This window comes from Rhincodon typus, chromosome 19 (assembly GCF_021869965.1).
Source record: "Rhincodon typus isolate 14 chromosome 19, sRhiTyp1.1, whole genome shotgun sequence".
Lineage (NCBI taxonomy): Eukaryota > Metazoa > Chordata > Chondrichthyes > Orectolobiformes > Rhincodontidae > Rhincodon > Rhincodon typus.
Genome location: NC_063350.1, coordinates 3,031,793 through 3,044,282, shown reverse-complemented (window position 1 = coordinate 3,044,282; position 12,490 = coordinate 3,031,793). Strand labels below are relative to the sequence as shown.

At 45.1% G+C, this 12,490-nt stretch overlaps 1 protein-coding gene across 2 annotated transcripts in view; it reads left to right on the top strand.

Annotated features, from left to right (window-relative positions):
* LOC109933965 (elongation factor 1-alpha 2) overlaps nt 1–12,490 on the top strand; it is a 23,655-nt gene that overhangs the window by 8,879 nt on the left and 2,286 nt on the right. For both annotated transcript variants that reach the window (XM_048608479.1, XM_048608480.1), the window contains exons 4-5: nt 63–359; nt 9,401–9,551. In XM_048608479.1, the coding sequence (XP_048464436.1) occupies nt 63–359; nt 9,401–9,551 (448 nt within the window). The remainder of the gene's footprint in view (nt 1–62; nt 360–9,400; nt 9,552–12,490) is intronic.

The following is a 12,490-nucleotide window of genomic DNA, read 5'->3' as shown; positions in this document are numbered from 1 at the left end:
AGGGGGGGGTGTGAAGGGTCCGATAGCCTCTTGACGATGTCTCTCTCTCTCTGTCTATGCAGGCTGACTGCGCTGTGCTGATTGTAGCTGCTGGTGTTGGTGAATTCGAAGCCGGTATCTCCAAGAACGGTCAGACCCGTGAGCACGCGCTCCTGGCCTACACACTGGGGGTGAAGCAGCTCATTGTGGGCGTCAACAAAATGGACTCCACCGAGCCTCCGTACAGTGAGAAGCGCTATGATGAAATTGTGAAGGAAGTCAGCGCCTACATTAAAAAGATCGGCTACAACCCGGGCACTGTTCCCTTTGTGCCTGTGTCTGGTTGGCATGGTGATAACATGCTGGAGGCCTCTCCCAATGTGAGTAAGAATTGCCTGTTACCACTCAAGAGTTCATGTTTAATTTTCTCCCAGAGAAATGATAGGTTTTTATGGGCAGTGGGACCTGAAATTCCTGATTCAAGTCAAGATCCTTGTCCTATATTATCTCCACTCCTGGAAAGACTCAAGTGTGCTGGGGTACAGTCCTTTTGAGTATTGATTTTGTTCTGGCCAGTATTATGATGATGACTCCATGTTGGGGTACAGTTCTCTGAACACTGCCTTCTGGTTGGGTCCAGTTCTACCCGGGTTTGGAGTGTGGGCTCCAACCTCTGATGGATTGCTGTGGTAATTTTTCACCCCAATGTCATTCCAGAGGGATAGTCAGTGAGTCTGCACTGGGGGGAATACAGAGCAGACTAAAATGGGTTCAGTGTATATGTGTGTAAATGCTCAGAACATGGTAAATAAGATTGGTGCATACACAGGCACTCACCTGGGATTATGATATAATTGCAATAACAGATATTTAGCTCAAAGCAGGAGAGGCTGGAACGCTTGTCTGCTTGTTTACAATGTCTTTGAATCTTGGAATGGTTTCAGCACTGAAAAAGGCCATTTAGCCCATTGAGTTAATGCTAAGTCTTTGCAAGAGTAACTCAGCTAGTCCAACTCCTCCCTTCCTTTCCATAGCCCTGCAAAGATTTTGTGTTTGGCTGCTAGTCTGATTTTTCATGTCACTATTGCCTGTTTTACCATTCACCTTGAATTAATGTCCTCTGGTTATCATCTCTTTCGCCGTGGGAATGGAATCCCCACCTCTGGCCAGCCCGCTTAAATCCCTCAGGTCAAACCTCCTCAGATTCTCCTGTAAGGAGAACAGTCCCAGGTCCTCCAATCCATCTGAAGTCCTTGATCCCAGGAACATGCCTGTAAATCTGTTCCAATCCTTCTTGAATACCTTCACATCCATCCTAAAGTGTGGCATCCAAAACGAGAAATAATACTGAAAGGGAAACCGAGACAGTTTATAAATTTCTTCATATCTTATGGCTGCTCTTATACTCAGTACTGCTATTACAAGATTCGTGTGACCTTATTAACCACTTCGCCAACCTGCCTTACAATTGTCAATCAGTCCTTGCAAAACACATTGTAAATGGAAATCTCTTTTTCTTTATTCAGGAAAGATGGAAAAGGAATCAGAGTGGATGGCAGTATTGATCAAAGATAATATTAGTACATTGGAGAGCGATGATGTACCTCATGAGCAAATACAGACTCCAGTTTATCAGAATTTAGGAAGGTTGGGAGGGGAGCTGTTAGGCTACTGGGTGTGTGTGGGACTGCACTACAGAGCACCTATAGTGAGAAGGTAATAGTGGACTAAATAATAGAAACACTGAGCAATGTTTGTCTGGTGATAATGAAGGACTTCTAGCATTGGAACATAGCCTGAGTTAATAATGGGAAAGGTAAAAGAGGGTGTGAAATTCCTGATTTCTGTTCAATGTGTACACAAAGTGAGGAAGTAATGTCACACCTCATTCCGGGAGATGGGAAAGCATTTGATAAACGGCAATCAAAATATCAATAGGTTCATTGGAACAGGTTATTCAGCCCCAGAGTTTGTTCCAGAGCTCAATAAAATCATAGCTGATCTGCAACCTAGCTCCCTGTATCTACCATCTCTCATCATTAACAAAAATGTATTGTCTCCGATTTGAGACTAACGATAGATCGGAATCCATTGCTGTTTCCAGAAGAGAGTTCCAAACTTTTATCATTTTTCGTGCAAGGAAGTGTTCTCTGGATTCACTTTAAATTTGAAACCAAACCTCCTTGAAGTAGACATCCAATAATTACTCTCTACCCTATCTGTTTCTCTTAAAATGTTGCAATTTTCAATCAGATCAATTGTTAATATTCTATGTTCGAAGGAACACTAACATTGGTTTGTGGAATCTCCCCTTACACTGTAAACATTAGAATCAAGATTCATTCTGGTGAAATGAGACAGCTCTGTGTCAGAGGCTGGTCTGTCCTTCCTGAGTGTGGAATCTGGAGCCTACAGTTACCCCAGGGTGTGTTCTATCCAGGGCTTTGTATCACTGTAGCAGGATTTCTACTCCTCGTATTCTCGTCCTCTAGACACAGGAGCAGCTTTTCATTTATCTGATTCGTTATTTTTTGTTTCTGTTTATGACATTTCAATATAGTTGCACTACTAAGTCTCTTTAGACCTCCACTGTTTCCATCACTTTATCATTTCAAATATACTTTTTTTTTAGATCTGATGTGAATGATGACATTGCAATTAATTAAGTTTTGCCCATTCACTCAATCAAACAATATCTCTTTATAGTGTTATGCGACTATCAAAATTGTCACCACCAAACTAAGGTTTAAACTTTCTACTCGATTCTCTAAATCATTTATAAATACGGTGACTAGTTGAGGCTCCAACACAGATCCTCGTGGTACACTACATGCAGGTTCTGCCAATTTGAGAAGGTATCCATTCTCCGTCCTCTCTGTTTCCTGCCACTCAGCCCCATTTCCAAACCTGCTCAATACTTTGCCTTCAAAGGCATGAAGGAACAGAGGCAAGGAAGTTATCCTAAAACTTTATAAACGTTGGCTAGGTTACCTCTGGAAGTCAGTTGTGTTCAGTTTTGGTCACTGCACATTAGGAAAGATGTCAAGGTTTTGCTGAGGGTGAATGGTGCCAGTGAGGAGGAGCAAGTGGAGAAACTTGGGCTCTTCTTTGAGCAGTGAAGGTGAAGTAGAGATTAAATTGAGGCATTCAAAACCTTGAAGGGTTTTGATGGTGTACATGAGGAGAGACTGTTTCTAGGAGCAGGTGGCTGGGGCAGTTTTGGTGAGACCGTGCCAGTGGAGTACAGCGGGTAGTGTTGGTCTCCATACCTTAGGAAGAGGACCCCTGCAGTGAAGGTGGTACAGCACAGGTTCACTGGGATGAGAGGTGTTGCACACAGCTGGGAGACTGAGCACATTGGGTCTAGAGATTAGAAGAAAGATTATATTGAAACACAGACAAGATGGTGAAGTGACCTGAGAGACTGTCAGCCCTTGGCTGGTCAATGGGAGGGAGAAGATCAAGAATGGGGTCGTGGCTCTCTCCTGTATTTGATAGCACATGATTTGGGATCCTGTCCTGTCATCCCGGGATCCATTCTAGAATCACAGCTTCTCACTAAACCGACACATGACTTGGATGAAGGAAACTAGAGCAGTATATATCAAAATTTTATGACAACACTAATTACCCTGTACAGCCAGCAGTGCATCTGGGAGCTGAAATTACAAAGGGGCATTGACAGATTAATTGATTTACTGTATCGGCAATGGTTTTAATGTAGGGCATTGTGAGATCATTCACTTTAGCTCAAGAAAGAAAGATTAGAATATTTTCTAAACAATAAGAAGTCGGGAACTGTGAATGAGCAAGGAGATTGAAGGATCCAAGTACAGAATTGATTGAAAGCTGGAGGCAGTTCTATAATAACATCGAACATTAATGAAGTTTGAGTTTTGTACTGGGTCTCGGGTGGATGTTGTGGTGCAGAGCCCGAACAGAGCAATCACAGCCAGTTTTGAGCGTCACAGTCAGGAAAGGGGATGTTGGAAGAATGCAGCACAGATTGGTCAGAATGGGAATGGAGGTGAAAGGATTAAATAGTGTGGGTGGGCTACAGAGAGATGCCTTTCTTTTGTCTTGAATAGTGATCACCTGAGTGAGGTGCTTAAAATATGAATGGGGATTTGGTAAGGTGGAGGCAGAAATGATTTTCTGTGGTGGGGAGTCAAGAGAACTGGAATAATGGAATTAAGGTACAGTGTAGGCAGACTCAGATAGAATTTAGAAGGGTCCAGATCTGAAACGTCAGCTTTCCTGCTCCTCTGATGCTGCCTGGCCTGCTGTGTTCATCCAGCTCCACACCTTGTTATCTTAGAATTTAGAGGAGCTGTCGGATCTCCTGTTGCTGATTCCTCACAGAGTAGGGGCTGGAATTTGACATTTTATGATGAGTGTTTAATCACCGCCCACGAGCAGTTGCCTGAGCTGTGTATTTTTAACGCACAGAATTGGCGTCACCAACGATATTTATGTGAAAAGCTGAGCCACGTGCCCATAGATGGGATAAACAGTGACCATCTTTATTTTTATCACCCGAGTAACCCCTCAGTCTCCATCATCATCCCATAATGTACAGATCCAGCTCTCCGCTCAGTGCCTTGGTTTCTCAACTTTAAGGTCACAAACATTCACGGTACAGGGATGGGGAGGATTAAACAGTGAAGCCAGGACATTATTCACTTTATCAGCTTTGTCACACAGCTCAAACCCAGATCGCTGTCTGAAATGGATACATGATGTCAGGTGGCAGCTATAAAAAGATGAAGGTTGGGTAAGTCAGGCAACATCAGGGAACATTCCAGAACCTTGGCTCCAGAGCCAATCTGTTATCCAATCAGTTACTGGTCTTTGAAAATGCCAGCAGACCCTCATTCAGAGAGAGACTTTCATTTATAACGTGACTTTCACGGCCTTAATATTTCTCAATACACTTGCTAAGGTGCCACATCGAATAAAGCTGCTGGTGTAGCGGGGTAACATATTGATATGGATCAAAGAACAGGAGGCAGAGAGTAGGAATCAGTGGGTCTTTTTTCAGGTTGGCAGGGTCTCATGAGTGGTGTGTGCTGGGGCGCAAGTCCTTATAATTTATAGAAATGATGTGGATGAAGGGATTTGAGATATGGAGCTCAATTTGCTGATGCCAGAAAGATAGGTTGGAGAGTGAGTTGAGAAAAGGACATAAGGAGCCTACAAAGGGATTTAGATTGATTCTATGGGTGGACATAGATCTGGCAAATGGAGTACTCTGTGGGAAAGTGTGAAATTGTCCGTGTTGGCAGAGAGAATAAAAAAGAAGCAGATGATCTAAACGGTGAGCTACAGAGGGATCTGGGTGTCCCATGTGTGTGAATCACGGAAGGTTAATCTGCAGGTACAGCAAGTAATCAGCAAAGCTAGTAGGATGTTATGTTTTACTGTGAGGGCAATTGGATGTAAGAATAGGGAGGTTATGTTCCAGTTATACAGGGCATTGGTGAGAGCACATCTGGAGCACTGTGTACAGTACTGGTTACTGTACTTACAGAAGCATGTTGATGCATTGGAAGCAGATCAGGGAAGGCTGACTAGACTAATACAGGTGGTGCCTGATTTACAAACGTCCGACTTATCAACATTCATACTCACAAACATTAACCCTTCCGGGGGAATAGTTTTAAAGTTCCGACATATAAACATTTCCTGAACGTATCAACAGCTGCTTGATGTTGTCCTGCATTATGTTCCGACTTGCATAAAAATCAACTTGTGAATGGACTCCAGAGCAGAACCCAATCGGTTCCCAGGGACTGTCTGTACTCAGGATTGAGTGGATTGTCTGATGATGAAAGGCTCGACAGGTTGGGCCTGTATCCCCTGGAGTTTAGAAGAGTGAGAGGTGACTTAATTGAAACAGATTATATCCTGAGGGGCTTTGACCGGGAGGATGTGGAAATGATGTTTCCTCTTGTGGGAGAATCTAGAAGGAGGCGTCGGAGTTTAAAAATAAGGGAGCGTCCATTTAAGACAGAGATGGGGAAACTTTCTATTTTCTTAGTGGATTGTCAATCTTTGGAATTCCCTTCCTCAAAAGGCAGTCGATGCAGAATCTTTATATATTTTTAAGGCAGAGGTTGATTCTTGATGACCAAAGGGATGAGATATTTTTGGCAAATGCAGGAATATAGAGTTGAGGCTAAAATCAGATTAGCCATGATCTTATGGGCTCGAAGGGCTGAATGGTCTAAAGTTCTTACAAATAGATGAGTAAGGAAGGAACTTTACAGACAATGGAATGCTTTTTGAAGTGCAGGAATTACATCAGCCAATTTCTGCACAGCAAGCTCCCACAAGCTGTGACAAGATGAAGTCTGGACAATCTGTTCCAGGGACTTTTTAAAAAAAAAGGTAGGCAGTTTATTTTAATGCGTGGGTTATGACATCGTTAGCAGACACTGCATTTCTTGCCCATCCCTAATTGCCCTCCTTGAGAAGGTGGTGGTGAGCTGCCATCTTGAACCACTGCAGTCCATTTGAATTGGTGGTGGGGAAGGTTAATAGGGCCAGTTTGATAGGGAGGTGGGGGTGGTAGGGAAGGGAGTGGGGAGATGAATATTTGCCAAGGCACCATTGGGGGATCTCTGGATCATGTTTGTTTTGTGGCCTCAGGGAGGGCAGTTGGGACCCAGGTTAGATGGCACTTCTGACAGTGCTGCAGCCCTTCAGTCCTGCGCTGTGGCACCATCTTTGTTTCTTCACCCAAACAGCCAATGTGATTCTGAGCCATGGGTTTCTGACACCAAAAGCAGTATAGACTGAACCAGAGTCATAGACATAGAGTGACTATGACATGAGACATGTCAAGGCTGACATGGAGGATTTGGATGGTGTAAGTAATTCAGGAGAAGCTGATGGCATGTTAATTGAGGTTATAAATTTAAGGTAACTCAGCAGGTCAGGCAGCGTCTGTGGAAAGAGAAACACAGATTAGTGTTTCAACTTGATACCCCATCATCAGAAATGAAGGGAACTGGAAAATGGAAGTGTTTTTAAACTGGTGGAAGGGGGAGGTGGCAGGAAGAACAAAGAGGAAGATCTGTTATAAGGTAGAGGCCAGGAGAGATTAAGTAACAAAAGAGCCAAAGGCAGTGTTCATGGATATGATGATGGAACGAAGCTCAGGTCCAAGTGCTGTGAATCTTTCAACAGGGGGTAAAAAAAACAGATCTGAACGCAGCAACATTAAGGTGAAAAAAATACCGGGTAGCTGAGGCCTACTATTACCTTTAGCTGTTACAATCTGAAATGCCTCTTTTATTATCGCTGGTAACAGATAGTTTTGTAGGCCAGTTCCAAAATGGCGCTGGTGTTTAGCACAGTGCCCACTCCATTCTGATTCCATCACTGCCCCTTTGAGGCTGAGTGAAGGGCAGAACTCATTATCATCTTCCCTACTGTCTGATGAGGACAGGTTGAACAGGTTGGGCCTGTACTTAGTAAAGTTCGGAAGAAGGAGAGGTGACCTTATTGAAACATACAAGATTCTCTGGGGACTTGACAGGGGAGATGTGGAGAGGTTGTTTCCTCTTATGGGAGAATCTAGGACCAGAGGGCATCATTTCAGAGTAAAGGGTTGCTCGTTTAAGACAGGAATTTCTTCTCTCTGAGGGGAGTGAATCTATGGAGCTCCTTACTGCAGAGGCGCTGTCGAGGCTGGGTTATTGAGTATATACAGAGCTGAGATAGATTTTTAATCAGTAACGGTGATCAAGAGTTATTGGAAAAAGTGGAGTTGAGGATGATCAGATCAGTCATGATATTATTGTACGCTGACAGACTTGATGGGCCGAATGGCTTACTTTTGCTCCTACATCTTATGACCCCCACACAGAGCAGATTGAGAAGCAAGAGAGTTAAAACCAAAAGCTGTCGTTCCATCTTTGCGGTATTTGTATAGGAGAATGAGAATTGTCAGGAAGAACCCTTTTAGAAACTGCAGTCAGAGGCTAGCAATTTAACTTGGAAAAGCACTTTGTTGATGTGGAATGTGCTGCTGATATCACTGGGGTTTTAATTAGCTGTGAATCACCTTCTTTCTGCCATGGGAATGAGGCATGAAGGAGAGTTTTTAATTAGAATGCTGCCTCATTCCTGAACTTAGAGCTGACAGGCAGTTGCTAGGGGACTGTGATCTGTTGCTGAGTGCCTGCATTTACTCAGTGCCAGGACAGCTCTGAGAAACCGAGAGAGACAGGGGCCATTTTGTGTTTTGTACAATTTACTCGAGGAGCCGCCTGCTCAAAATGGCTGCTCACACCTGACACCCTTCAATCCCACTGAGTCACCGACAAGCCTCGCATTGCAAACGCGAGGGAAATAAGAGATCAGGTCGTGGGTATCTGGTATCAGCCTGTCAGTAAGATCTATCTGTGAGAGGTATGAGCTAAAAGCACCCACGGCCTATCACTGTACGGGTGAGATGGGTGAACAATTAGCTCTGATTTCAGGCTCTCGGTCTCACAGCTGATCTATTTTTAAACTGGGCTGCCTTGCTTTTCAGCGCCTGCAGTAAATCCAACACCAAACCATCAGGGTTAAAATAGAACTTTTCTTGTCTCTATGTGGGTCCCACATATGGGTTAAGATCTCCATCGAAACGATCTTCATTAATTCTCATTTGCAGATAAACAGACTGCAGTCTCAATCTAATGCCTTATATAAATATTGGGGCAGTGGACTGGACAGTATTCTCTGACAGTGCAGCACTCCCTCAGTTTTACACTGGTCAGTCTGTGCTATGTGCTGATAGTCTTCAGAGTGGGCCTTGACCCCAGCACCCAAAGGTATTGCTCACTGAACTATGATGGATGCAGAGTGTAGCCCCTCCTGCCTTTTTCGTACACACACAGTTGGTGTCCTGTGTAACTACAGAGCTCCTGATCCCAGCCACGCTGCTCTGGGGAGGCCGAAAAGGGACAGGTGTGAATGGGTCTCTCCCCTCCATCTCTGAGACATGGATGTTTTTGGGTCTTTTCTGTCCAGCTACCCCTCAGACTTTGCACCAAAAGCATCATTGAAACTGGGATTAGGGCCTGCTCTGGATCAAGGAGAGGAAACATAAGCAAGGGGTGATTTGTAGCCAGTGATTATCTTGTAAGCTGTCACTGGGAAGGTCCAATATTGGGGTGAAGAGCAGATTTGGCTTGGCTGGTGTGAAGCACATTGTTGAGGAATAGTCACAGACACTCACGGTCTGGGCCACTTGAGAGAGGCAAGGGGTTTGCGATTAGGGAAGTGGGATGTAGAGAGTCAGATGGCAGTTCAGCAATCTAGAGGGCATAGTGAGAGACCAAACACATTCTGAACAGATCATCATCGTAGATAGGCACCAGGTTGGCTGTAACTTCTTGGTCTTGACGTCTGCTCTTTTTGCCGATAGATGCCATGGTTCAAAGGTTGGAAGGTCGAACGCAAGGAGGGTAATGCCAATGGGGTGACACTGCTCGAAGCCCTGGACACAATTCTACCCCCAACCCGCCCCATCACCAAACCCCTGCGCCTGCCCCTTCAGGATGTTTACAAGATTGGAGGTAAGCAACCAGCTTTGGGGGAGATAGGAACAACATTGGGAAAGCTGGGGAGATCTGGGACCAGATTGATGAGGAGTTGGGAAGACCTTATGGAAAGCTCAATAATGGTGAGTTAGTCCTGCCCCTACTTCAGGTCTTGTAGGAGGGACATAATTCACACCGATATGAAACCTGAATTTGAAAGCCTGTTTAAAATTAGCTGCAAATTGAATGTCCTTCATTTTCTCTGTTGTAAGGGCATTAACTTGCAACGTAGGAATCACAATTGATGGACCCTCTTAGAGAGTGTGAAAGGTCTTTTATCCTTTTTATATTAATTCCCTGCTCTTTAAAATTTATATTTTAAAAAAGGCTGTAACTGCCAGTGGGAGTAAAAATAAATGCTCTGCTTGATTATTTTTGATGTCCTGGACAGGTTAGAAAACAAATGTGACCATCTGTTTGTGCCGTTTCAATTGAGCCTTTGTTGACATTTCCCCAAGGGCTAGTATTATGGCATTATGAATGCTTGGCTGGGTTTCAAAACTACAGTTACCTCAGCAGGGATTCTGAGTTCACATGTGGATTGACAGCTTAAAGAGGCTATTAAAGCTTTAGATATCGTTGATTTCGTTTCCAAACTAGATGTTTGTTTCATTTTATTTAATAAGCAATTAACTTTAACAGGGTTAAAAGCTTTTAATGGGTTCTATGAAGAGGAGAGTTTTTCATTCTGCAGTGTGTAAAAGTGAGAGCTGTATTGGATTGTTGGAAGTTTAATCTGTCAGCCTCCACATGGCTCCTGAGGTTTGCTCAAGGTGGGTACTGGGTGAGTGGGCTGTGGATGGGTGACGGGTCAGAATTTTGAGGGCCCAACAACTTCTAAAGGAACTGGGATGAGATCTCAGGTGACCAAGGTAGACCTTCTAACCAGTGTGCCTCAATGCTTCCTGTCCCCTATTGCTCCCTACACAACCTGCAGCAAACGTTACACATCTCAGTGTGTTTTTGACAAAGGCACGTCTAGCAAGTCAGTGAGTTTCCCACCTTGGTATCGCTCAAATCCTGCCCGCAAGCCCAGGGTGAAGCAGCTCCTCGAATTGATGGGCAAGGAACCTTCAGGGTGTCAAGGTGCCTGGAGTTCCTGCTGCTTTATTCACCCTGAGTGGAGACTGCGGACTGTACTTCACCTTGGGTGGAATGGGATTCAGTGAGAATCAGCTTCCAGTATTCAGTTTTGAGGTAACGTGGATCCTGAAAAGCACCCTGCATTTCCATAGCACCGGCCATAACCACCAGACACCCCTCCCTCCCACAACCCTGAGTGCTTTATAACGAATGAAGTATGCTGCTGAGTGTAGTCACTGTTAAAGCGCCAGCAACCCTGTGTCCAGTTTGTTCACGGTGAGATCCCACACACAGCGATAACAAAGGTCAAATGATCTGCTTTGGAGGGTGTAGATTGAGGGATAAACATTGGTCTGAGCACCCTTGCTGCCCTCCGTTACAGCGGTTGTGTGATTTATTCCTCGATGGGTTTGAGGTGGGACCTGAAAGATGACAGTTCTGACAGTGCAACATTCCCTCAGGATTGCACTGTGTTTGTCAGATGGACCTGCGAATGAGTCCAATAAAAATATAATTTGACCTCAATAACTTGGCTGTGGTGGGAGAAAAGACATGGTGCAGTGTTCACACAATGCTCACCCGTGAAATATGGGCCCCACGGTGGGGAGCAGAGAGAGCCTGGGGAGGGTGACTAACCGACGTGGACCCTCCCAGAAGGCCCTGTTGCCCAGGATTCGTTTACCAGGGGTTTCTTTTGCATTGCAGCTGCTCTGCTCACCTTGGTGGGGGTTTGAGAGTGTGACAGAGCCAGCAAGGCCCATCTTCAAGGCCCATCCTCGAGGCCCAGCCAGCAAGGCCCAGCCTCAAGGTATGAGGGTCAGACTGGTACGACTCTCCCCTCCACCCACGTTCAACTGGGTGCATGGTTGGTGCCGGGGGAGTCTGGGTTGTGCCATGTCCAACTCTGTGTCTGGTGGATCTAGGGGTGATGGTGGGGTTGGGGAGTGGAATTCTATCCAATGGTGAGACATAGGCCCAACGCCTGGAGCTGGCTCCTAAGGCAAAGAATCCCTTGGTCTTTTCTCCCACAGTAGGCCATCCTGTCGTCAAGGAGCTCTCTCTGAATCTTATGTCCTTTCAGGGTTCTAACTTACTGATATTGGGCTGTGTCGGAAATGGAAGTGAGTAATGTTTAATGAAATAACCCCACAGAGGCCAGTATCCCATCACCAAGTCACCCTTTATTTACACATGAAGAGTCCTTCATACTGATCCAGCTCCCTCAGAGCCAGCTCTGAATAAACTGAACCTCTGACACTCCCATTCTTGTCTATCAGCCGGGGCTCCCTGATTGGACCAAATTGATAGCCCCAATCAGGGAACTCCTATTCTATGAGGTCCACCTGGCTGACCTCGTTACAATCAGTACATTTTATATCATGTTAACATGAGTAGAAAGTGTTCCCAAGTCTTGTCTCCCATCAGCTCTGAGTCAGGTGTTCATCGTGGGGGCAGAGATTGAATCCGGGGCTGAGGTGCAGGCGATTATCCCTGTCCATTTGCTCCACACGGTGATTGGGTGATCCTTACTGAGAAGTGTGAAGACCCTCATGGTAGAATAACCAGCCATTCTCATCACTCAGATGCTGAAGGATGAACAGCTGTCTGTTTTGATAGTGGAGAGCTGTGTGTCACCAATTGGAGTCCAGGCCAATCAGAAAGAGCTGGGCCTATTGGAGAGAGCATGGAGTTCCCTCCTTCCTTCCCATTTATAGAGTGGCCAACCCCCCCTCAACATGATTCCCCATGCCTAATCCCCCAACTCACAGCCATATTCCTAACTGTCATACCAATCCCCCAACTCACAGCCATATTCCTAACTGTCATACCAA